General features: G+C 36.2%; 1 protein-coding gene across 4 annotated transcripts; it reads left to right on the top strand.

Annotated features, from left to right (window-relative positions):
• On the top strand, positions 1–27880 carry CIBAR1 (CBY1 interacting BAR domain containing 1). Of its 4 annotated transcripts, XM_044245310.1 has the most exons (10): positions 1–126; positions 633–867; positions 2165–2188; positions 3371–3439; positions 4559–4660; positions 7424–7429; positions 8613–8717; positions 18737–18850; positions 24798–24917; positions 26773–27880. In XM_044245310.1, the coding sequence occupies exons 1-10, from the start codon at positions 101–103 to the stop codon at positions 26860–26862; spliced, it is 891 nt and encodes a 296-aa protein (XP_044101245.1). In that variant the 5' UTR covers positions 1–100; the 3' UTR covers positions 26863–27880. The 4 variants fall into 4 exon arrangements, with proteins under 4 accessions (XP_044101245.1, XP_044101246.1, XP_044101248.1 ...); XM_044245311.1 differs by lacking the exon at positions 2165–2188; XM_044245313.1 differs by lacking the exons at positions 4559–4660; positions 7424–7429.

Here is a 27880-nt window from a genome sequence, read left to right as displayed (position 1 = left end):
GGCTCCGGGAGGTGGCGGCTCGCGCCCCGGCGCACGCTCGGGCGCCTCCGAGCCCAGGTCGTTGGGCCCAGCCCGGTTCCCCGGCGGTGCGCAAGCCAAGATGCTGAGGCGCAGCTTGGAAAACCGGTAACAGTCCCGGGGCCTCCGCTGGCCAGGGCCCCCCCACACGCGAGGGCTCGGGTGGGGGAAGTGGCGCCTCTCTCCGGGGGGCCTCCGCGCCGAATTCCGACCCCCGGGCGGGGTCTGGGGCCTAACTCCCCGGGCCGCAGCGAGCCCCGCAGGCCAAGGGTGGGATGGGCGATCGGGGCGTCACGCTCCCGGGGCCCCGCACTGCCGCGGGCTGTGCAGACGGCTGGGAGGCAGTCGGGCGTCCAGGCCTCGCGGAGCCGCCGGAGCCGCCACCACCCCGGCGCGGCGGGCCAGAGCCCGGCCTCTTCGTGCGCCTGTACTGTCCGGGTATTAAAGCCAGGCCCCGAAGGGAGACCTGGAGGACCAGAATCCAATCCCCAGAGATGGTTTGTGCCTTCGAAGCTGAAAAATGCCCCGGGTGTGTTTGCATATCAAATTAACGGAGATGAAGCCGTCTCATCTCGAATGAGAATGATTGGCGTTTTGTGTCCTCTTTTCCCTAGGGACGCTCAAACCAGACAACTGCAAGATGCTGTCACAAATGTGGAGAAGCATTTCGGAGAGCTGTGCCAAATCTTTGCTGCTTATGTAAGGAAAACTGCCAGACTGCGAGACAAAGCAGACCTACTGGTGAATGAAATAAACGTGTATGCCTCTACAGAGACCCCAAATTTAAAGCAGGGCCTGAAAAACTTTGCCGATGAGTTTGCCAAACTTCAGGATTATCGACAAGCAGAGGTATGGAGGTCTCAGCGTCATTGTTAGGAATGAGCCCTGAAGTAGTGGATGAAGGACCCGTGAAGACTTTCACATGTAATCCACCTAACTGCAGTAGCGAACGCACCCTTGATGACAAACGTACATTTTCATGTAACGTTGTGTGAGTCTATTAGAGGGAAGATTCCTGTGATTTGTGATTTTACCGTTTTCAAACTAAACTTCAGGGTATCCTGAAGTCCTCAATTTCCCCACTTCATTTGCCAGCTTTTGGCCAAGGGGTGGCTATTAACAGGGGGTAGTAAACATAGTACCCATGGGGAAGAAAAGGAGCATGACTTGTGTCTTGTATGCACGTAAGTATATTTTCAGGTATGTCTGGAGATGGTTGAGTGGTAATGTGAGTGGATAAGTAATAAATGGACAAGAGATCTTTGTTGCTTCAGTGCTCTGGAAAGTTGACCAATATGGCATTGACAAAAAGAATATCAGCACTGAGATGCCTGGGTGGCTCAGTTGGTTAAGCAGCTGCCTTCGGCTCAGGTCATGATCCCAGCATCCTGGGATGGAGTCCCACATCGGGCTCCTTGCTCGGTGGGGAGCCTGCTTCTCCCTCCACCTCCGTCTGCCAGTGCTCACTCTCTCTCTCTGACAAATAAATAAATAAAATCTTTAAAAAAAAAAAAAAGAATATCAGCACTGATGTACTGATTTATATCGCAGATACTAGTGAGACTTTGTGGGCTGCTTTTGTTTTGTTTTTGCTATGGAAAGGAGGGAAGAAGGTGGTGTTGTAATTGTTTTCTTTCTAAAACCTCATTTTTTTAAAATACCTCAGAAACACCTTCACTTATATTTATTTTAGGTTTCAAGATACAGATTAAATGTTAGAAGTTTCCCAGTTAGAAGCTGCATTACTTCTCTTGTGCTGCTCTCATGAGTGCTTTTGGTACCTTTAAAAAGCCGAATACAGAAATTTCATGCATCAAAAAAACTCACAAAAACAAAATGGAGATAATGATCTTTGAACCTATACTTACTATTCATACAGAAATTTGAGTAGTAATTACATTTGGAGGTACTTTTTGAGAAAAGTTGAGTTCTTGTCATAAGATATTCTATAATAAGAAACTCAGTAACACATTAACTGGAGACTTCAAAAAGAATTTATTCTCACTGATAACGCTAAAATCCCATGTTAAGACAATAATTTCAGTGCCCCCTTTTAGAAAACCTTTATGCTATTTATCAAATAGCAAAGTGAATTGATTTACATTTGTTCTCCTTTTTTATTTCCCTTGCTTACCAAATGGTGGAGGTGCTAATGAACAATGAACAAAAGGTAGGCGACAAAAAGGAGAACAGAAAAAAAGACTTGAATAATCCTTGCACTGAATAATCGGTGTGTGGATTATTTGAAATGGTATAGGCTAAACTATCCTGAGTATTCATGGTGTTGATTTTAGGATTCCTGATATTTATAAATGCTCAATGAGAACTTGATTTTTTTCATTTTCCTAATAAGTGAAACAATCATATACATCTTGTTTATAGAAAAAAATCAGTATGAAATGAAATGTACTATATAAACATGTATCATCCAAAAAAAGCCTTCTTCCTGCTGCAAAAATAATACATGTTCATTTTAAACAATTAAATAATGTTATTCTGTATTACTTGTCCTGATGAAGAAAATATTAATGTCCAGGAATTTTCTTTTGTTATATTTGCCTTTAAAAAACTCATTTCTTCATTGCCTTCCACTAGTGCTGTTAATTAAAGGAAATAATTACTCAAAATGTGATAAAAATTGTAATGTATAAGAAAAACAGTTTAATTCTAAATAAAAAGATCAACGATGCAGTTTGACAGCTCAGCAACATTGAGACCATTTATCTTTTTCTCCAAACTTTGGTCATATACAGTGGCTTCCCAGAAAAGAATTGCAGCTAATACAATTAATTCTTTTTTGCTTTTGAGGATTGTGTTGCTTAAAATTTTTCCAATATGCTGTATCTTTCAGCTTCAATTTTCCTATCTGGAAAGTTGGACTGTTACATTTCGGGGATAATTTATGTAAAATATCTGACACCGTCCTAAATACACTGCAAGTGGTAGCTGTACTAATATTTGAGATGTCTTGAAACTTACGCAAAAGCTACTATAATGAAGAAAAATAATACAGAGATGATCGTGTGGCAGAGATAAATTTCTTAGAAACCTGAGATTGTTTTCTTTCCATATTCCATACTTGGTACTTTTCTGCTTGCCTTTTTTTTTAACTTTTCTGCTTTCACTGTTACTCCACGTCTTAACAGCTTTTATTGTGTTTGGCTTTAGATTCTGAGTTTTATTAATTTCTAGCAATTCTTTTATTTATTAACTGTGATATTTTAAACATTTTAAAATACTCTATGTAGTAATTAATTATGTTCAGGTTAAATAGCCCAGGTTTTATTTCAGAATTTAAATTTTGATATGTCTATGTTTCTTTACAGTTACATTTTATAATAATTTTCAATAGGTTGAAAGACTTGAAGCCAAAGTAGTTGAACCTTTGAAAGCTTATGGAACCATTGTAAAAATGAAACGAGTAAGTAAATTCATTTTTCCTGCTATTAACTCTTATGGCAAAGAATGTGAGGTTTCTAATCTCTCCTCTTGATAAAAAGTACAGCGTTGTTACCCAGTTTTTTTTTTACACACTCTGTGATGCATCATTTCTTAGAACTTTGAGAATAATGGGGGCACCTAGGTGGTGCAATTGGTTAAGCTTCTACCTTCAGCTCAGGTCATGATCCCAGGGTCTTGGGATCAAGCCCCGTGTCCCCACAGCATCCGACTCCCTGCTCAGTGGGGAGCCCACTTCTCCCTCTCCCTATGTTGCTCCCTCTAGCCCAAATAAATAAATAAATAACTTAAAAAAAACTTTGAGAAAAATGAAATATTTTTAGTGAGATTACTAAGTAAACCATAGCAACATGAAGCAGTACTTTATTACAGAAACTTTAAACTTACTTTTAATCATGAAGAACTTATTTTACTAAATGAATATGTTTATATTTTTCTTTTTAGAGCAGGCAATAAAATGTATACTAAAAGTGAGTGTGACAAAGTTCTGTGGTTTTTTTTTTTTTTTGAGGTATAACTGACATATTAGTTTTAAGTGTACAATATAATGATTCAATAGCTATATATATTGTGCAATGACCACCACAAGTCTAGTTAACATCCATCACCAAACATTGTTAGAAATTTTATTTTCCTTTGATGAGGACTTCTAAGATGTAATCCTAACAACTTTCAAATATGCAATCCAGTGTTAGTGACTATAGTCACCGTATTGTATGTTACAACCCCAGATTCTATTTTTTCAACCAACTTGGACATATAATTTACAGGCAATAAAATTCTCCTGTTTTAAGTGTTCATTGAGTGTATACACATACATATGTGTATACATATACAACTACCACCACAATCAAAATTGTATATATGTGGTTAGAGGTTTGCATTGAAATTACCTTGTCTGTGTCATTATTTGAGAGGGTATTAAAGAAACACACATGCACACACTCACACAAAGACACACACTAATTTTGCAGTAGTAATAATGCCTGGACCAAACAGTGTTCTCCCATTCTTAAAACAGAGTATGTGTATTTTATTTCTTAAATCAGAGATTTTCATTAATCAGAATGCTTATTTTCAGGATGACCTCAAAGCAACATTAACAGCAAGGAATCGAGAAGCTAAACAGTTAACTCAGTTAGAAAGAACACGTCAACGAAACCCATCTGATCGACATGTCATTGTATCCTTTGACTTTTGATCTTTAAAAATATGCTTTGTAAGGTATGCCGTACAAAAGTAAATATGTATGGAAATTAGCATTTCTACTTACAAATGTGCAGAAAATTTGAATAGAACAGTTGAAAAACATGCATTTACAAATTCTAATTATATAAAAATCAACTAATTTTAAAGACAATACACCACCTAATTCAATTCCCTCGTACTATTTTCCATAATAGATATTTTAAAAAATGAAACAGTTAAAACCAATGATGTTTGTATAAAAACTAAGTTCAAAATTCTGGTTTTTTTTTTCACATAGCTGAATATTAATTATAAAATTAACTTAAAGATCTGTCGTGAATCCTAATAAATAGATCAGTGCCCTGTCTGCCCCACTTTTGAGAAAAAAGAGTCATTTTGCTGCAGTATAACGCCTTTCACCTTTAAAAACAACAACAACGTGAAACCACAATTAACAACTAGCAGCCAAAGACCCTTAGGAGATTCTAGAGTAAAATTGAGGTTCATAGCTGGACACAAAAAGATCTAGATAGGACTGTCCACTGTAACAAGGCTCTTCTGTTAAGAATGACTGTTACCTAAGCTAGAACGTACCCTGTTCATGACTAAAAAGAATAGAAAATAGTGCCCTGCTAATTGCCAGCAGTTGGGGTAAGTGCAGTTGTATAGAAAGTACTTGTTTATCTGCTGCCTCTCTTTCCCATTCCTTCTTACATCTCCTTCCTACTTCCTGGAGGTTTTTACTGCCCAGCTCAGCCAGAAACCACATGAGGAGTGGCTCTGTGGGGGCATTTGAGGTTCCAGAACACCTCTGTTCCTGAGGGGAATCCCCTGAGCAGTGATTTCGGGCTGCATCAATTGCCTGGTCCTTCTTCCTTTGGACTAAAGGTACATATGCCCAACCTTGCAACAAACAAAACTGGGCAGCCATAGGTTTGGGAGTGCCCAGTGGAGTTTGGGGCAGGAACATTTCATTGAGGCTTAAGATCTATAACTAGATTATGGAGTCTGGGTTTTAAGCAAGTCAGGCAAACCAGAGAAGGCTGGAAAATTTATGAGTGACAACTAGGAACTAAGGGAGAAACCAGGTTGTCACCAGTTTTTTAAGAAATCAGAGGTCAAAATGTTATTGTTTTGTTTGGAGGGAAATACATAAAGGCAGGAAAAAGGTCACATCTGGTATCCTGAGCAGGTTGGTAGGACTGAATCAGGGGTACTGGTCTGGAGACTCAACACAGAAATGAATATCCCTAAGACAAAAATGTTTCTGTCTCAGATGGTCTGTTGTAAACACTGCCATGGAGGAGTCTTATACTGTAGATCAAACTAGATTTGGGATCATGTGGGGAAAAATAAATACAACAAAGGAACAGATTATTGCTGTAGGAGAACTGCTGTGCTCACTGGGGAAACGAGTGGATTTTGACAACCTAAGACTAGAAAATAAAGGACAGTCTAGATATAAACATACTCAATATAAATATAAAAATGTTCAGTCATTGCATTACAGAATATTTACCAGGATGGACCCTTAAAATTCATCTGACAATTCAAAAGAAGCATGTTAAAGTTCAGTATGTAAAATAACGTGGAGTAGCACTAATAGAAGAAGATGGGGTAAAGAAGAATCTCAGGGCTCTGGCTCAAAAGCCCTTTTGCATTCAGGACTAATTTCATTAAATACACTGACACCTCTGCTCATAGAGTTGTAGCATAGTATCATAATCAAAAGCATTTCCTACTCAACTTGATCCATTATAGGATTTTGAAGAATTTTCAGAAAAAAGAAGAAATAGAAACCCATATCCTCTTTGCTAAAAATAGCTGTGTAATTTTGGGTGAGTTGCTATCCCTAAATAAAAGGATTTGAGACTTTCAGAAATGAATAGTAGTTGCTGGAGGGTCGTGGAAGATTAAGATGGCCCAACTGTAGCTTCTGCTTCCCCACTCTCCCCTGGTTTAGCTAATTCTACCTACCTGTCTAAATTTTAAAACTGTTTTTTTTTAAATGTGAAACTTCCGATAAAATGGGGAGGGCAAAGACATAAGTCAAAAGAAGTAGTCAAAAGTAAAGAACTGTATGGGTCACATGTAATATTAGTAAGAAATTAGTCTGCTAGAATATTCTTATTAGTAAGGTAATGTGTATCAGATAACTTAGAAATTTTTCATACAGATCTATAAAGGAGCTCTATTTTACTTTAGAATTTGCTGTGATAGTTACATTTTTAAAAACCTCAAGCCCAGTAATAATAGAAAATTATTATTATATTTTTTAAAGATTTTATTTATTTGAAAGAGAGAGACACAGCAAGAGAGGGAGCACAATTAGGGGGAGTGGGAGAGGGAGAAGGCAGGCTCCCCGCGGAGCAGGAAGCCCGATACAGGACTCGATCCCATGACCCTAGGATCATGACATGAGCCAAAGGCAGACGTTTAGTGACTGAGCCACCCAGGCACCCCTAGAAGATTATTTTTGATTACTGAGTATGATTAAAAGTTAAAAGTTTATATGATTTTAAAAAACTTTACACCCTATATGACAAATGTACACATACAAACGTGTATTAAAATATTTTTTTACACCTAGTATCTTAAAATCGTTCATTTGAATTAATCTAAATGTAAGAGTAATCACCGTGAAGCTATTATTAATGTATAATCTAATTACAAGATTATATAATTCCATGAGCATATGATTTTATTTTAAAAAATTGTTCTCCTTGAAATGTATTTTTTCCTTTATGAAAAATTTCAGTCACAGGTGGGTAATAAAGTGGTGTGTCAAGAAATGGATCCTTAGAGTAAACCCTTTTACTTATTTCAATTTATATCTTTTCTTGAAAGCAAGGGCTAGATGTTAGAATAATATATGTCACTACACTTTGATGAGAAATGCATATTTTCCCCATGGATTAATTATTAAATGATGATATTTGATACTTTTGAGTAAATATACTACATAAGTATAAGAAACAAAACTATTAGAATTTAATCAGAAAATTAGGCTATGTTTTTTAAAACCTCTACTGTTTAACAAAATATTTTTGGGCAACAACTGTTTTAAAGTAAGAGATAATTTTTAGGAGAAATACATGGGTAGATTGGAAGTGTTCTGCCCTTTATTATAGCCACTAGCAACATATGGCTCTTGAGCTCTTGAAATGCAATTTAGGATAAATGAGGACAGAGTTTTTAAATTTTCATTTAATCTTAATGTAAACAGCCACATGTGGCTACTGGCCACCATATTGATTATACAACACAGATCTAGGTAGTATGAGTGCTTGTGGTTACAATATATGAAGCAAAGCCTTAGACTTGCCATCTAATTTGTTGCTGGTCTGTATATTTTTTGTACTAAGCACTAACTAAATGGTAATAGTGTAATAACTATGAGCTTCTAAGAATATAAAATATACCCTGTGCTGAAATATATATTTGTAGTGTATATTCTACTATATCTGATTAGGACATTACAAGATTAGAAACATAATGCATTTGGAGAACTAGAAAATTGAAAATACTTAAGTCACAGGTCCTTTTTTGGAGAGAAGAGATTAAAGGGGAAAGAATGAGAAGAAAGAGAACAAATGATAAATGGTATAGAAAGTGAAATAGGTGAGAACAGTAGAAAATTGTTTTACAGTAAATAATCCAAAGGTGATACAGGAGAAAAAAATCGTTTTGTAGGAAGAAAGAGGAGTTTTATTTTCTTTGGTTTGAAGTCAGGAATCATGTCACTTAACAGATTTCAAGTTTCTTTATTCTGCACATGCTTATTACATAGATCATCTTGTTTTATATGGTGAAATATATTACTGAACAGTTTACGGTTGTTGTGCCAAAAAGCCAGTAGTGCGTTGATAACATTTACGAATAGACTCAGCTGAACGGATTCTAACTTGAATTTTTTTATATCTTTGGCTGGGGAATTCTTTTTGCAGGCAGAAACTGAGTTGCAGAGAGCTACAATGGATGCTACCCGAACAACTCGTCATCTGGAGGAAACTATTGACAATTTTGAAAAGCAGAAAATAAAGGATATAAAGGTAAATAAAGTAACTGTTAAAGTTCAAAACATGTTTTCTAACCTTTTTTTTTGTTTTATTTAAATGTATGAAAAATTTAAACTACTGATTTTTTTAGCCCATAGTATATATGAAAAAGATACTATAAATAAAAAATACCAAATGTTATTTTCCCATTTCCTCGATATTCAGCTTATTACCACAGTATTATTTAATCAAAGGAAACTAACATTTATTATATTTTTGTACATCCAGTGTTGTTACAGGTACTATATATGTATTATCTTTTAATCTTTATAGCAACCTCATAAGAATTAGGTACTATTATCCATATCTTATGTGAAATCTAAACCGAGATATAATTTACCCAAAGTATCATGACCAAAAATCTGAACTAAAAACCAATAATGTATTTTAAAAATCTGTGCTTTCCATTATAACACACTCTCATTAAGTGCTCTCTAGTAACTACATGTTACCAAGTAAATGAACAGGTAAGAGTAGCCAGTCACATAAAGTTGCATCTGCCAAGCTGCATCCACCATGATATGGTATCACAAGAATTGCCTTGTTTTATTGTAAAAAGCCAGTAGATTTGACACCTGTGGGATCACGGACTTCAGAAGGTCTTCAGTGACTTTGTCATAGGCACCTGGACAGATTGGAGGATTGCTTGTGACCAAATTAAATTAAGTCCTTTAAAGCAAGTCATCTAGGATGTGTTTAGGATGTGTTTTGGCTCACTGCAGATTTTCCAGGATCAAGCTTTAAAGAAAAGTATTTTGTCATTTTATAACTATTAACAAAGAACACATCCTTCAAAAGTTATGTTCTCATCAATAAAATAAGCATCTGCCACTTAATAATCATCATTCCTTTTTATACTCCGTTAGTCAACATTCATTTGCACTTTTTCTCCCCCTATCATAATTTCAAACAATTTCAGAACTTTGATATTTCTGATAGCCATGTTCAGAGGTCTCTGGTTTGGTCCTGAAGACGCAAACCCTCTTTCCTAAAGCCTCTCGATTCACTTGGTACTCTGCTGTACGCTGCATGAAGAGCACCTCAGAAAGCTGCCCTGCGACAGACTCCCATCTACTGAGGTGGGAGAGTGTGGGCAAGCTAGGATGTTTTACACTTGCTGACATATCTTAACTTGAAGGAGAAAGGAAGGAAGGTTATTAAAATAATTAGCTTTAACCTGAACGATGAGAATGGAGACCTGTGAAGTATGCTTGATTCCACTGCCACCCAAGGGCTTTGTTAGTGATGGCAGTCCGATTCCCCTCTCCTACTGCCCCGCATGCCTGCAAGACTCTCTTTCACACGTGGCAGTCTGTGTCTCTGATCTTTGGGCTCACATCAGGCTCAGACTACCTCTACAGATGTTTTTAATTCCCTGTGCAATCACCAGTTAGAAAATGGGCAGAGAGAAAGTGAGTGCAGAATTCCCAACTGCAGTTCTACTCCCTGGGATTGGCTGAAGCATGAGGACATAGAGGGACTGCACAGTGGAGGATGCACAAAGAAGAAAAGGGCTTTCAAGCTTTTCTTTTTGCCTACTGTGTTATGCCCCTGGAAGGAAGTCTCTTAGTGGTCACCAAAAGTACAAGACAAGAAGTATAAGACTTTTTAATAAATTGAGATAGAATTCATACACCATATGGTTCACCCATTTAAAATGTACAACTCAGTGGTTTTAATGTGTTCCAATATGTGCAGCCTTTACCACTCAATTTTAGAACACTGTTACCATCTCAGAGTAGGACCTAGTACTTTGCTGCTTCCCACACCCCTACCCTCCCACCACTACCCCAGCCCTATGCAACTACCACTAATCTGAAGTCTCTATGGATTCAGCTACTCTGACCATTTTATGTGAACGGAATCATAACATGGTTTTTGTAACTGGCTTCTTAGCATAATGCTTTTATTATTAGCTATATATATGTGTGTATGTGTTGTATGTATATTAGCTATATATATGCTTTCATATCATAGTATGTATCCTAGTGTCATGCATTCCTTTTCATGGCCAAATATTTCATTATATGGCTATAAGACAAGAAGTTTTTGTTTGGATATATATTTCCATTTTTCTTACTCATATATCTAATTAAATTGCTGGATTCTATGGTAACCCTATCTTTAATCATTTGAGAAACTTTTTGCACCATGTACATTCCAACAGATGGTATATGAGGGTTCAAATTCTTCTGCATCCTCACCAGTTCATCAGTTTCCCTACAGCCATCCTAGTGGGTGTGAAATGGTATCTCATTGTGGTTTTGAGTTGCATTTCGCTGCTAATGCTTATTGGCCATTGTATGTCTTCCTTGAAGAAATGTCCATTGAGATCCTTTGCCGATATTTTAATTGGTTCTTTTTGAGTGGTAGTTGTTCTTTTTCTATCCTGGATACAAGTCCCTTGTCAGATCTATGATTGGAAATTATTTTCTCCTATTCTTAGGGTTCTTTTCAGTATCTTAATGGTATTCCTTGAAGCAGAAAATTTGTAATTTTGATTAAGTCCAATATATGTCTCTTTTGTTGCTAATGTTTTTAGTGTCATATAAAACAGTCCACTGCCAAATCTTGAGATCTCCCTATTTTCTTCTAATAGTTGTATAGTTTTCATGGTTCGGTTAAGCCTTTAATCCATGAGTTAATTTTTATGTATGGTGTGAACTGAAGTTTAAACTTCACCTTTTTGCATGTGACTGTCCAGTTACCCGAGCACCATTTGAAGAAGCTATTCTTTCCCACTGAATAGTCTTGGAACTCTTTTTGAAGGTTGACATGATTTTGTTTCTGGTTTGTCTTTCATTGATCTATAGGTCTCTCTTTATGCTAGTACCACACTTATCTTCATTAGCATTGCTTTATATGAATTTTAAAATCAGAATGTATGAGTTTTCCTTTGTTCTTTTTTAAGGTTGTTTTGCTGTTCTGGATCTGTTGTAATTCTGTATGAATTTTACAATCAGCTTGTCAGTTTCTATAAAGAAGTCAGGTGGGATGCTGGTACAGATTGCATCAACTCTGTACATCAGTTTGGGGAGTATTACCATCTTAAAATTTTTCCAATCCATGAACATGGAATATTTTTCCATTTATTTAAATAGTCCTTAATGTATTTTCAACCATGTTTGTAGTTTTCAGAGTGTAAGTTGTGCTTCTTAAACTTTTTCTTAAGTATTTTAGAATTCTCGATGCTATTGTAAATGGATGTTTATTTAATTTCATTTCTGGAAATGTTCATTGCAAATGTACCCAGAAAGAATTTATTTTTGCACACTGATCTTATATCCTGCAACCTTCCAGAACTCACTTATGAGCATTGATAATTTTTTAGTGGATTCCTTAGGATTTTCTACATATAAGATGTCATCTGTCACAACCTACACTTTATTTTTTTTTTTTTTAAGATTTTATTTATTTTTCTGACAGATCAGAAGTAGGCAGAGAGGCAGGCAAAGAGAGGAGGAAGCAGGCTCCCCGCTGAGCAGAGAGCCCGATGTGGGGCTCGATCCCAGGACCCCCAGGATCATGACCCGAGCCAAAAGCAGAGGCCCTAACCCACTGAACCACCCAGGCGCCCCACAACCTACACTTTAAATGCAGACTCCCGTGATCTAGCAAACTTCCAGAAATGGTTTCCAGAAGTCAACATTAAACTCTGTTACGGTTCTAAATCTCCATTTTATACATCTTTCCTCCTTAGTATCAAATTGTTTCTTTTCCAAGTCAGGCCTCATTTGAGATCTTTTATGATGAAGAGGGATGCACAAATCCCATACCAGAAGCTTCAAAGTTTACAAGTCAAAAAGAGTTAGATTACTGCCTGCCTTTGTTGTTGTTAGTATGTGTCATATTTCTATTTACAAGAAAAATTCTTAGAAAAGTAAAAATCATGGATGCCACTTGTAATTTTGAGAGAAACATAGAACATTCTTATTCTTACCTGTAATCAGGCTACTGCTTCAGATGGGAACAGACCTTCTGGCTCCTTCCTTAACCTCTCTGGGGTAGAAATGAGTGAGTACTGTGTTCAGGGTGGGTTTAATTTATAAGTCCATCTGAATTTTGGTAGCATTAATCAGCAAGGCAGCACAATTTTTAGATACTTTTCATAGGAACCTTGCAAAATATTTGTCTGAGAAAAGTTATGGAACTTACTACACACAATGTGAATGAAAAATCAGTCCCTGGGGTGCCTGAGTGGCTTCCTTGGTTAAGCAGTTAAAAATCCCTGCTCTTGATTTTGGCTCAGGTCATGATCCCAAGGTCATGAGATGGAGCCCCACAGTGGGCTCCATGCTGGGCATACAGCCTCCTTAAAATTCTCTCTCCTTCTCTGCCCCTCCCCCTGCTCATTCCTCCTCCTGTCTTTCAAGGAAAAAAAAAAAAAAATCACAGTCCTCTTTGTTTCCCATGTAATTGGAAAATGAATCTCAAGGGAATTTCAGACCTATAGAAACGATCTTGACCAGGGTTCACTCCTGCAACAGAGAGGGACAGGAATGCAGTATGTGGCAAAATAGCTGACATGAGCAAGAAACATCTAAATTTAATTTTTAAAAGCTTTATTTTTCTTACAACTGAATATAAAGTCACCATAAATTTTTTATAGAAGTATTGAGAAAAATGCAATAATCCTACCAGTCAGAAATAATCAGTTAGCATTCTGGTTTATAGCATTCCAACTTTTTTTTTCTATGCATATATACACAAGAGATAATAACAACCAATTTTCTTAGATATTGACTATGTCACATATTCTACACACTTTATGTGGATAAACATTTATTCCTCAAACATCCTTTTAAAATTTAATATATATCATGGACATATTTGCTAAGAAACAGATGCGTATCATCCTTTTTGGTATCCTCATAGTATTTTGTTACGGATATATTATTGTATCTAACCATTCCTTACTGGTGGATATCTAGGTTACTTTTGCAATTATAAATCTCATTGTATCATTAAACATTGCCTTTTTTTGATACAGTTATTATCTTGAGATAATTATCAGAGTGACACTTCTGACTCAAAGAGCATACATCTTTTAAATTTTGATACTTTCTGTCCACAAAGCTTTAAATTTGTCCACAAAATTTTAACTAGCATTTCTCTAAAACCTTGAATGAGCAGCTCAGTATACCAATGAAATGTAGCAGTATTTTTAATAACTAATCCGACAGGTGAAAGAATCAGTGTCATCTTAATTTATAGTTACTATTAAGACAAAATTATTTTCATATAATGACACGTTTATTTCTTCTTTAGTAAATTACCCACACTTGCCCTTAGCTTGTTTTATTAAATATTGGTAGTTTTCTTATGAATTTATAAAAAGTCTTTATATTGAGAAAATTAAACTCTTAAAGAGAAGCTATGTTGCAAAAGTATTTTCTCATTTAGTTTATGATGTTTTTTTGCTTTAAAGTTTCATTTTTGTAGCCAGATCTGTTGGTCTTCTCCCTTTTGATTTCTGACTTAGTGTCCTGCTCACAAAGGTTGTTTTTATCCTTAAGATTATATAAATGCTTGTATTTTCTTCAAGTATTTCTGATATCTAATAATTTTTTAAATATTTAAGCATTTTATCTGGTAGTTGTGTTTTGCATATGGTTATGAGGTATATATCTAATTTCATTCTTTTCAAGTAGATAAAACTTACTCTTGACATCATTTATTGAATAGCCTCTCATCTGGAGAATCATTATTTCCCCTTTATTTGCCAAAATGTTAGTAAGACTTTTCTGCTAAAAGTCTTGCTTGCTAATTAAATCAGTTGGAGGCTTTAGTATTAGGAAAAAGAACATTTTCTAACCTAGCAAGTACTTCTTGAGTAATAGAACATTTTCTAACCTAGCAAGTACTTCTTGAGTAATAAAAATAGCTAACTTGCTTTGAGCACCCAGTTACCATACTATATTAGGTTATCTCATTTAATCTTTAACCCCCAAATCTATGAGGTTGGTACTGTTGTTATCCCCATTGTACAGAAGAAAAAACCTAGAGAAAAGAATAGATAAAGTGCTTAATATTATATAGCCCTTATGTTTGCATGATTGGAACCCAGATTTATCTTAATCCAGAGCCCATAGTCTTTACTCCTATACTCTCCTGTCTTACAGAACACTTGTCAACAGGTAAGAATTTCACATTAGCTCTCCCATCCCCCACCAATGAAAATTGAGTATGTGCCCAAATTGCCTTCAAGTCACACAAAATAAAATTGAAGGGACGCCTGGGTGGCTCAGTCGATAAGCGGCTGCCTTCTACTCCCGTCATGACCCTAGGGTCCTGGGATGGAGTCCCACGTCGGGCTCCTTGCTCAACAGGGAGCCTGCTTCTCCCTCTGCCTCTTCCTGCTTATACTCTCTCTCTATGACAAATAAAATCTAAAAAATAAATAAATAGGGCGCCTGGGTGGCTGAGTGGGTTAAGCCGCTGTCTTCGGCTCAGGTCATGATCTCAGGGTCCTGGGATCGAGCCCCGCATCAGGCTCTCTGCTCAGCAAGGAGCCTGCTTCCACCCCTCTCTCTCTGCTTGCCTCTCTGCCTACTTGTGATCTCTCTCTGTCAAATAAATAAATAAAATCTTTTAAAAATAAATAAATAAATAAATTAATTAATTAATTAAATTAAATTGAAAAGGGGAAAAAATGATTTCCCTGATCATACTGACCCATTCCAAGTAAGATTACATGAGATCACTGAAAGTTAGCTATATTTATTTGAGGAAAATTATTTCTAAATATAATCGTTCTTAGAAAGTTCCACCACCCTTCTGGTCATTCACTGAAAATATTTTATTTCAAAAACATGCTCTTTATATTCTTTCTTACTACTTTAGTTGTCATCTAACTTTTACTGTTCCTTGCTGTTCTCCTTCTGCCTATTTTCAGATATTTTGTGAAATTCTAACTAGAAAGAATATGATTGGCAGTACTCTCTTCTGATTATACTTGAGGATTTAACTTTCCTCTGTGATAATCTTTAGGCTTCATGACTCCTGAGTCCAAAATTCCAAGTCTGGATACCAGATTACCAGTACTATTGATTTCCCATTACTGTTTCTGACAAAAATAAACAGTATAAACAATCAGTAGGGCCATTCTCCTCTTATTTAGGTGTTATAATACAGGTTTTGTCAAATAAAAGTTTGGGTGCCTGGATGACTCAGTTGTTAAGCATCTGCCTTTGGCTAAGATCACGATCCCAGGGTCCTGGTATCCAGGCCCACATCAGGCTCCCTGCTCAGCAGGAAGCCTACTTCTCCCTCTCCCACTCCCCCTGCTTGTGTTCCCTCTCTCGCTGTGTCTCTTTCTATAATAAATACATAAATAAATAAATCTTAAAAAACAAAAAGAAAAGTTCAAACCATAGAGGATTAAACCAAAATACCACAAAACTGGAGAAAGATTCCTCCCACCTTCCACATAGTAAATAATACCCATTTATAAAGATAATTTGTGAAGTAATTATTGTTAATTGAAACTAAATTTTGAGATTGGAAAATGGTAACAGACTAAAAGCTGATCAGTGTCTTAAAATGAGAATGTAGTAGTTTCTCTTATAAGGGATAATGAATAAAGAAAAATAATGTATTGCCAGACATACCTACATATTTTTCAGGGCTTATGAACTAAGAGGACTATAAATCCTATAAAATGCAGTATTAAATAATTGTCAGTTCAGAGATGACACATTCAGAAATTCTGACCATCAGGAATTTAATAACTATGTTCACATATTTGAGAAATATTTTAAAATGCTGGCGTATTCTACAAAGTTACCACAGTGGAACAGATTTGAATTAGACCTAAATCTACTGATTTAGGTGTAATAAGGTTGTAAATGTTTGGATTTCATTAGTTACTAAGCAGTGTGTCTGTTAAAGATTTAGAATATACATCCATGAAAATATTTAAAAATAGGAGTAACACCTCACTTGATAAAGCTTAAATCCCTTGAGGCTATTTTATTTCTCAGATACTTTTATAGCATAAGATAAATACCTTCTCTTCTCTCTCCACATAAGTAAACAGATGGTCTGTAAATATCCAAGAAAAACTAAAACATAGTTGACTATGTAACATTATAAAATCTGCTTCTCCACCTCTCTGTACTTACCTGAAACAAGTTTAAGGGTTTATTGTATAATTCTAACGTAACTAAATGAAAAAGGTTTCTGTTCCAGCCTTGAATAAAAATAAAGTCCAACCGGGGCACCTGGGTGGCTCATTGGGTTAATGCCTCTGCCTTCGGCTCAGGTCATGATCCCAGGGTCCTGAGATCGATTGAGCCCCGCATCAGGCTCCCTGCTCAGCGGGGAGCCTGCTTCCTCCTCTCTCTCTACCTGCCTCTCTGCCTACTTGTGATCTCTATCATATAAATAAAATCTTTAAGAAAATAGTCATTTTATATAGTTCTTTATTTACTAAATGTAGAGAATCTCTAAATTTAAGATTCAGAAGGAAAGATGCAAGGTTGTGCTTAATTGTTCCATTACCTAAAATGAGCTGCAGACCAAGAACCAAGTAGGAGTCTTCAGTGTTTTGGCTTATCATTGACTATTCCACCGTTTTCCCTCTAGGAGTTCCCACACTCCTAAAGGGCATTTGATTCCTTTCTAGCTAGGCAGCTATCTTAGGAACTGACAGACAACTAAGTCTCAGTCCTAATCAAAAGCCAGTTCACCTCGAAGGTATCTCCTGGGTATCTGGAGATTCTTAGGCATAATGCTGTTTCTTAGTTGCCATTACAGTGTACCACAATCCTCTGTGACCTATAGGAATTGACAGTAAAGGTCACTGTTGAGTCATAATTGTGTCTTACTTCTTGTCTTCCCAGAGCCCAATCTTTGTAGACCAGAAGGGACACTTTTCAACTGTTTATATTTACAATGTTTACATTGAGTAGTGATCAGAAGCCTATCAGTACTCCCTTAAATAATTCTTTTAATCCTTAAGAAAGAATGGGGATAGGGGTGGGGGGAATTAAAGGACACTAAAGGATATCTGTGACACTGTCTTCCAAAGTGCAGGACCATTTCTATTATTTGACCCTTGTCTTCTATAACCCATCTTTTCTCTCTTGCCCCTTTAAGGACAATGCTTGAGTATTTTCTACCTCGTCCACTTCTTTAGGTGTTATAATACAGTTATTATTTTGATAAGGGACAAGTTAACAAAAGGAAAAGATCCTATTTTATTGAAAACTTGTCTGGTTTGTAACCTTTCCTTACCTACCGATGATCTCACCCCTGCTTAGATCAACATGTACATCTTCATTCATTCTCCTGGTGCATCATCTTCCTTGTCATAAGTTGTTATCAAGCTTAGAGGGTTTACATGCAGTTTATTTATGAAAGAAATGATTGATTCCAGCAAAAATAGCACAGTACAATAAGCAAGAACTGTAACCACTGAAGAATCAGACCCAAGTTTCAACATTCTAGCTGTAAGCAACACTACACAAGTCATGTTGTAAACTAGAAGGCTATGCAAATGCATGATACTATCATCAGTGGTAACAATATATTTACCAAGTAATTCCCTTGTGGTTAGAGAATACAAGAACACATAGAAATATGATGGGATAAAATTCCTGTCTAAAAAACACTCTATTTAAACATCAGTTGGAATTACAAAATACCAGGTTTAGAACTGACCTGCTTTATCTAATACTTATAGACCAATGATAACAGTACATAATGGTATATACATTTTAGTCAGATCTTTTTATCACAAATGTCAATTACAAGGTATACAAAAAACTATCTTAAAAAATAAGTGGGAAGTAAATGGTGAGATAGGAAGTATTTTGTATAATTTCAAGGCTGTGCTGTAAAAGGTCTTTGCAACTGTTTTTATTCCTGTTCTCTCTGTACTTCATTCGCCCTGTGGAAAGAGATACCTCTGTATTTCATAAAATGCCAAGACTGCAGTAAGGAATAAATTTACTGATTTTACAAATTGATGATTGTTTAAATTCAAAATCTTTGTTTTTTTTTTTTTTTAGACTATATTTTCAGAATTTATCACTATTGAAATGTTATTTCATGGCAAAGCTTTAGAGGTCTACACTGCTGCCTACCAAAACATACAAAAGATTGATGAAGAAGAAGATCTGGAGGTAGGACTATGTCTATCCAAGTTCAGTTCTTCTATTAAGAGGGAAATATTTAAAAGAAAGCATTAGGTTGTGTGGATAAAAATATCTTAAATTTGAACTACGGTGGTTTATATTACTGTGTGCAGTCCCAAATAGCTAAACTTCTATGATTTTCTAAGTATGTTTTAACTTTTCAAATTAACCATGGTCAAGTTCCAAGAGTTGATTTATTAATAGCTAGTTAATAAAGCCATTATGTGAAACAGTGTATCATTTTTGACTGGTGATGTCACTTAAGTATACTAATCATGACACTGATTTGTGCTAACATTTGAGTGCTTATGCTATGCAGAATACCCAAAGCTTCACATGCATTTTCTCATTCACTCCTCACACAGTCCTATAAGGTAGATGCTGTTATTATTCTCATTTTACAACTATCAGAACAGGTTTAGAGGCTTTAAGTAACTTAACTTGACCATAGCTGCTTAGCTATAAATAGTAGAATCAGGATTCTGACCAGTTTCGTGTGATTTAATCAGTATGCTATGAAATAAATGTAGATTGATACTAAAACTTGCTTCATACTGAGAATTCAGTACAAATCCAATTGACCAGCTAATGTCAGAACACCTAAATATCTAAGCCTGGCTTCAGCAAGCACATCTGAAAAGTAAATATCTTACCCTCCTACATTCTGAAAGGGAAGAAAAAAGAAAAGTGTTTTTGCTAAAACAGATAAAATATTGGAGACATACTTTATCCATATTTTATCTCTGTAGTAGAAGTGGAAAAGGCCAGGTAGTTTCAAGATACAACCGGAATTCTATATTAATAAGTGACAGAATTTGGGAGTGTCTGCCACTTGACAATTGTGAAGATTCCCCAAGTTGTTTATTTATTAACTGTCCATCATAAAGCAATCACCTGGGCCTTCTCACTACTCCACTGGTTCCAAGAAACTAAAACAGACTACAGTTTGACTAAAATGAAGAAAGGCACATTTTTTAATATGTGTGTATATGTTTTCCAGTGCCAGCATCTCATCTCCCAGTTTGTTATCAGTTATGCATATATGATATTTATCAATAGATGGTTTCCTAAGTGTCCATTCTTTCCAAATACTAAAGCTAAGGTTTCTTGATATTCACTCCTTTCATGTACTATGTTTTTAAAAAAAAATAGACTGAGCTTCTGTCATTTGTAAAATAATGAAATAGAAAATCTTTATACAGTGATTACTCTGGACAGCTACTGATCTGTGCATTTTAATTATATTTTAATTCTCCCATCAACTTTGATAGAAGTACTTACTGTCCTCATATCTATGGAAGAGAAAAGTGAGGCAGAACGAGGTTAAGAAACTTCCCAGATGGTCCCATAACTAATAAGTAATAGAGCTAGGACCAAACCCGGAAGTCTGACTACTAACACTGTTTGTATTACCCTCTCTGTCCTGTGCAGAGTGTGCTTCTTGGTGAGTGATGTGCACCATTCTCTACAAGAAACAACACTGCACTAAATGGCAGGTTCAGACTTCACTAGTATTTTCATTCTCCTTTTTCTAATGCCCTTGACGTGCCACTTGTTAATGGTCACTAAAGTTCCTTCATTTCCTTTAGACCCCAAGATCTTCCTTCTCATTCTGGAGGTCCTCGCTAGGTTTTTTTTTTTTTTTTTTAAAGATTTTATTTATTTATTTGACAGAGAGAGATCACAGTAGGCAGAGAGGCAGGCAGAGAGAGGGGAAGGGAAGCAGGCCCCCTGCTGAGCAGAGAGCCCGACGCGGGACTCGATCCCAGGACCCTGAGATCATGACCTGAGCCGGAGGCAGCGGCTCAACCCACTGAGCCACCCAGGCGCCCCCCTCGCTAGGTTTTTTTGTCACAGCTAAAAATATTAACTAATACTAACCAGCTAGCTAGGGAGCTCGAGAGAGGAGATTCAAGAAAACCTAAGGATCTCAGGGCTGTGTGGTAGAGATATTTTCAACAAAGTATCAAAGTCCCCACTTCGTAGTAAGGCAATATTGAGTAAGTTTTTCATACTTCAGCTTCCTTATCCCTAAAATGGAGATAAAGTATTTTCCTCATTAAATGTTCACTGAACAACTATTTATTGAGCACCTGCTATATGGCAGGCAGCATTCTAAGTTCTGAGGATTTAGCACTGTAAGTTAGAAATGATCTGATCTGTCAGAGCAAAAACTTAAAAATCTACCTTGGAGTTCACACATTAAAAAACATACAGGCATACCTCAGGAGAGATTGCAGCAGTCCAGACCTCTGCAACAAAAGGAGTATCACAACAAAGCAAGTCAGATGAATTTTCCAGTTTTCCAGTGCTTAAAAAAGTTACATTTATACTATACTACAATATGTTTTTTAAGTTCTTAATTTTAATTCCAGTATAGTTAATATATGGTATTAGATACTTAGAGTCTCTTAAGTATCCAACAGCATTAGATCTTTCAAAAAGTATACAAACCTAAATTAAATGTTTTATTGCTAAAAAATGCTAACCATCATCTAAGCTTTCGGTGAGTCATAATCACTGTTCACAGGTCACCGTAACATACATAGTAATAGTGAAAAAGGTTAAACTATTGCAATAATTATCAAAATGTGATATAGAGATACGAGGTGAGCAAATGCTGCTGGGAAAATGGCACTGACAGACTTGATTGAAGCAGGGTTGCCACAAACCTTCAGTTTGTAAAAAAGAGAGTATCTGAACTACAGTAAAGTGAAATGCAATAAAACAAGGTATGCCTGTGCTGTGTAACTATTTAAGTTTTATAATATGACCAGTCTCACAAAAAACGTAGTATATTTTAAGCATATATGATAGAGGATTCTAAATAGTGTAGAGAAATCAAAGAATGATTTCTCAATGAGAAGTTTGAGGGATGTGTAAGAGAACCCCTGGCAACTCCGTTCAGGCAAAGGATACAGACAGCTACACAAAGATCCTGAGGCCTGACAGACTATAAGCATAAAATGTATTGTGGCTATCGAGACTGGCATGGAGAAGAGAGGAGTTAAGTCTAGGGACAGCTGTGGGACCAGGGGAAGTAAAATGATATCAAACAAGTACCAAGGAGAAAAGTATCCTTTAAAAAAACGTTTCTTGGAAATAAGTAGAGAAAATATCTGAAGAGGAACAGAGAAAGAACTTGCTATTTTTCTTAGGTAGTGCATGCTTTACAAGAACTGCTGAGACTTATTCTGGTAGCAGCTAATTTTTTGCAGTTAGGCATCTAGTTATATTACAAACCATCTTACCTTATTTGTTCTTCACATAAAAAAGCATTGTTGGGCTCATTTCCCCTTCAAAAGATCACCTCTGTGCAATCACTTCAGAAGATCTTGAGACTTACTCCTAGAAGAGATCTTGGACCGTATTGGGAAATGCATTATTGCCAATAAATATTCCTGTAAATCTGCTGTTTTGTACTGAGATTAATTTTCATATTTACCTGGTTTGAACTTTAATCTCATGAATGTATACTGTCTTCCATTTCCCACTTTGAACCTCATCTTTGCTAGGGCAGTTAAAAAAGGAATGCTTTTCTAACAAAAATCTATCCTTTCCAAATACTAGTTGATTAATGAGTCACCTAGTTTTTATATCATACTTGGGTGCCAGTGTTCACATCTGGCACCAAAACGTTATTCAGTCCTCAGTAACATGTAAATAATCTAACTAGCATGGCTGAAGTGCCCTAAAACACAAGTCTCACCTGTGGAGCTAGGTTTCATCTGATTTCTTTGGTGTCTTGCACTGCTGTAAGGTTTAAAGAAATGTGCAGAGACATCCATTAGTTTGAGGTTTTCCCCCCCCAAAACATGGGAATTAAGGTCATGTTAACATCATTCACTTATCATGTTACTGTTTTAAGCTGGGAGGAGTTGAAAAATCAAACAAGGCTCCTTGCTCTAGCGGAACTTAAAACTAGTAGGAGAGATAGATATGTAATTACAGAACAATGAAATGAAAGCGGTGTTGAAAGTATGAACAATAGGAGAAATAGACTGGCTAGAGGATAGGAGAAACTGGAAGATGGTGTTGGACTTGGCTCTTGAATGGTGAGTTTCTGGGCTGAGAAATTCTGGGCTGAGAAATCAGCATTGCAAAGGCAGAGTAGAATATGTTCTACATGTAGGTTCATAGGCTAGAAGTGAAGAGTAATAAGTAGGTTAAGTGGTCTTAAGCCTTGGATATCACCTAAAGAATTTGGATCCTGGGTAGTCAGGAGCCCAGAAGGTTTTTTAATAATAGATTTTGGTCTTCAGTAAGATAATTCTAAGTAAGCTACAAAGAAAGATGTGTAAAGTCAATAAATTAAAATAGAAGTACCTCAGATGAGAAATTGAGGGACAATGTCCAGGGTTTAGTTTGCTTTACTAAATGTATGGTAACATCTTTCATTGTAAAGGTTAATGTAGAACTACCCTGTCCAGCACAGTAGCCACTAGGCATATGTGGCTAAAGTTAAAAATTCAGTTCCTCATTCACATGAACTACATTTCAAGGGCTTAGTAACCACATGTAGCCATTTTGGATGGCACAAAATAGCAAGCATTTCCATCACCTCCAAAAGTGCTACTAGACGGTATTGGTCTGTGAGAACAGAAGGTAGTTGGGCACAGAAGTATGGCTACCAGGAGAAAGCCTTTAGAGAATTCATTGAAAGGTTGGCATTAAACACTAAATAAGATCTTTCAGAGAAAGGTGTAAAAAGAAAAAAAAATGGCCTAAGGGAAACTCTTTAAAAATATTTAAGGTATAAGCAGTAGAAAAGGAGATGTGAAGAAATAGGGCAGCTACCACATGAAGAGTTTAGAGATGGCACGCATGGAAAAGAAGTTTCATAACCAGTAAAGATCAAGATCTCCTTGGTGATTTTTTTCAAGAGCCATCTCAGTGGAAGGTGAAAGCCTACTTATATGTTTTTGACAAATAATGATGAAGTAGAATATTAAAAAAGACTATCTTGAGCTTGTTTGCTGGGGGAAAGAACTTGTGGAGAAAGCAAGTGTTTTTGGTTTCAAGCTTTGCATACAGGAAATATGCACTGTGAAAGAATCAGAATGACATTTGCTTAAAAGGGGCAGGAGGAGGGAAGGGTGAAGAGTTGAGGAAAAAGGGAGTGAAGTTGAAGAAATTCACATATGGTAACCGTACCTATTTGTATGTTAGAGAAATGGGAGAAGACAAAGGTATAGACAGGCTTAATAGAGTGGTATTTGGAACTGCTGCTTTAAGGAAAAAAACTGACAAAAGTATTCCAGTTTCTAGTGAAATTGGAATGCATAAATTATACTGGCTCCAACTTAGGTAATGTACTATCAGAATACTGCAGTTAAGTTAAATTGGTAAGAGTTGAGATAGGCAGAAGACAAAGAATCAAAGGTATGACTGAATTGAAGCCTCAGTACTGGCAAGAATCCTCTGAGGGTAGCAACTTACACATTTCCTCAGCAAAAGCTCTTTGTGATGGTTTTAGGACCCACTGTCACTACTTGGCTCAAATAAACTTTTTAGCTTTCATCTTTACAACTGAAAATACTGTTTGTTTTGGGGCATCTGGGTGACTCAGTCAAGTGTCTGACTCTTGATTTTGGCTCGGGTCATGATCTCAGGGTCATGATCTCGGGGTCATGAAATGGAGCCCTGAGAAACCAGCTTCTTGCAGGGCATGAAACCTGCATGGGATCCTCTCTCTCCCTCTGCCCCTCCCTTGCTTGTGCATGTACTCTCTCTCAAGTAAATAAATGTTTTAAAATATACATTTTTTTTGTATTTAATTTTTTAAATTAACAGTAATAGAAATTTTGTCCTGGGAGGTGGAAGTGGGTGGATGTGGTTGCTTAAAAAAAAAATCTTAACTAAGAGGAACTTAATATGGCTTTCTGGACTCCCAGTGTTTTGTATCTGTTATAATGTTGCTTTATCATTCCAACAGGTTTTCCGAAATTCTGTGTATCCACCAGATTATTCATCCCGTTTAGATATCGTAAGAGCAAATTCAAAGTCACCTCTTCAAAGATCACTCTCGGCTAAGTGTATATCTGGAACAGGACAGGTAAGCTAGAAACCATACATAATTTTAAAGGAGTTTAAGCAGCTGCCTTTGTTGTTCAGTACTAAAAATGTTTCCCTTAAGTTCTGATTTAATATTTACCCTCCTACCTTCTTATATAAAATGACAGAAGATTACACCAGGTGCAGCTGTCTTCTTCTTTTGTATACTACTGCACGTAATACTCTCCAAAACAGAATATTTGAGAGCAGAGGTGGAGAGGACAGAAGAATGCTAATCTAGATTTGTTCTGCAGTATAATATGAAGAGCCAGATTCTGAAGTCAAACTGCTTAGGGTTTAAAAATTCCACTATCATGACTTACTAAAAATTATTCCTAAAAAAGATCTTTTTGCTGAACATTATCTTAGATACAGAAGCACATATCTTTAGGTAAGTCAGTTTTCTCATTTCTTCCACATCAGGAAAGCCTGAGTTACCTGAGATCTAAAACGGGGAGGGCTGAACAACCTTGCTTTCTAAGAAGCTGTAGGAAAAAATGGGTCATATGGTCTATGTCCCTAGTAAGGGCAGCCATAAACAATACGTTAACAAGTCCGCGGCTGTTATAGTAAGACTTCATTTACATAAACAGGAGGGAAACTGGGGTGTAACACTTGCAAACTTCTGTTCTAGAGATCTATACCCTTTTTCATATCCAGTATTCAGAATTAAAATAGAGCAAAATACTTTCAAAATTTAACTTTTTGGTAAACGTGACCCAGTACCTTCTATTTTCATTTGGTTCTCCTCTACGCATTTATTTACTGCTTTATATGCCTCTCTCCCAGAACCAACTTACATTTTTATTATTCCAGCTTAAATTTTCTTACACGTGAGTTCCATATACCTAATATCATAGTACATACAAAGTTTGTTTCTATTTCCAGGTACTAATGTTACCAAAATGAGCTAACATCTGTGTAGTACTTTAAAAGTACATCATTCTAGGTTTCTTGACCTCCCACTATTGACTTTGAGCCAGGTAATTTGGCAGGGGAATGGGGAGTAATGTCCTGTGCATTCTAAACATGTTCAGCTGCATCACTAGCCTCTACCCACAAGATACCAGTAACATACACAAACACACCCCCCTAGATGTGACAGCATTGACTCCAGACATTACCAGATGACCCTCAGAAAGGTCTGAAGCAAGACGACCCAAGTGGCAATGATCAGGATTTAAAGCCAAGTAGTGAATTCAGATTCTCAACTTATTCCATTTAAATCACAGTATTAAATTTTAGTATTTCAGCTAGCTGAAATACTCCTGAAAGTTTTTTTCCTATACCTTTGATTATTCTCACTAAAATGCCGGTTTACAAAAACCTTGTGACCGAGGAATTACTTAACCTAAAATATATTTGACATAATATCCTGAATTTGTACCCTTTCTCTGAAGTATTTTATGTTATTGAAGTGCTGGTATCCAACTGAAATGGAATGGTTAATTTCCTGTTTTTGCTCAAACATAACATGAAAAATGAATGAAGAAACTCTGTGACTGTTTTCAGCTTTAGAATACAGTAATTTAGGGGCACCTGGGTGGCTCAGTGGGTTAAGCCTCTGCCTTTGTCTCACGTTATGATCTCAGGGTCCTGGGATTGAGCCCCTGCATTAGGCTCTCTGCTCAGCACTCCCCATCCCCTGCCTGCCTCTCTGCCTACTTGTGATCTCTGTCAAATAAATAAAATCTTAAAAAAAAAAAAAAATAGAATAATTCATAGGAAAGCTTCATTACTAAAAATTAACTTCCTGAAATATGTTCTATGTGCCCTTCTCTGTAGGGGCATATTAAAAATACGCATGTGAAAATATTTTAAGTTAATATATTTTTTAATGTGTTAACTTCTAACAGGTATCCACCTGTCGACTAAGAAAGGATCAACAGGCAGAAGATGATGATGAAGAGGATGAAGACTTAGATGTCACAGAAGAAGAAAATTAATTTTCTCAAGTAAACTCCACCTTTCAGTTTTCATCTTAAATGACTTGGAATCCAGAATTAATACAATGTAAAACTTTATACTGGCTTCATACACGATAAGCCTCAAAATGAAATCCCACTGGAAATGAAAATTAAAGGAAATTTGTGCTGACAAAAACTGAAGGTTTTTAAAAATATTACACACCAGTCATTTCAACATCCTATCCAACAGTATGTGATTTTTGTATAGGTTCCATTTTTTAAAAAAATTATGTATTTCAAAAGTATTTCATATTGATGCACTATGCGTAGTTGATGTTGCAATATAACTAGGTGACAAAAAACAAGAGATCTAACAATTTGACTTGTTTCTTTTGCTTTCATTGCCAAAAAAGGGTCTTTAGTCATTCTGATTAAATACAAATTCTATTCCATAAAGCCTTAATAAAAAAGACAAGGGTCTTTTTCCTTTCCTCTTTTTCACTTTTACTATAATCTTAAGTTTCATTGTTTGATAATTTACTTTTCAACAAGAGTGTTATTACTTCTGATTAAAGGTAATAGGCACATCTCTCTCTGTCAAATAAATAAATAAAATCTTTAAAAAAAAAAAGGTAATAGGCACTAGGATATCAGTGTCTTAAATTTTAGGTGAAAATTTATAAATTTTAGATTGACCAAGAAAGCTACATTCAGCCTGATTCGGGTTTCAGAATGAAAATGCTATCATACAGAATTATACACAAAACTGCAACTTTTGGAAAGCTGTAATTTGGTAGAATGTTGCTAAGAAAACATCATGGAAAATCATTAAACCAAGCCACCATCTAATTAATGAAAGAGGATAGAGTTATTTTTATTCCTGAAAACAATTTAATCAGAGCCTTTCAGTATGCCCATTTGTTTCTTTGGACGGGGACTGCACTTTTGATATTTCATGGATACTAGTCAGGCATATAAAAATAATGAAATTTTTAAATCATTTGGGATAACACAAAAAACAATTATTCATAACAGACAAATAAAGACTTTACAGAAA

The sequence above is a fragment of the Neovison vison genome, chromosome 4, assembly GCF_020171115.1.
Source record: "Neovison vison isolate M4711 chromosome 4, ASM_NN_V1, whole genome shotgun sequence".
NCBI lineage: Eukaryota > Metazoa > Chordata > Mammalia > Carnivora > Mustelidae > Neogale > Neogale vison.
The sequence above is the reverse complement of the archived record's forward strand: the minus strand, read 5'-3'. Positions and strand labels throughout refer to the sequence as shown.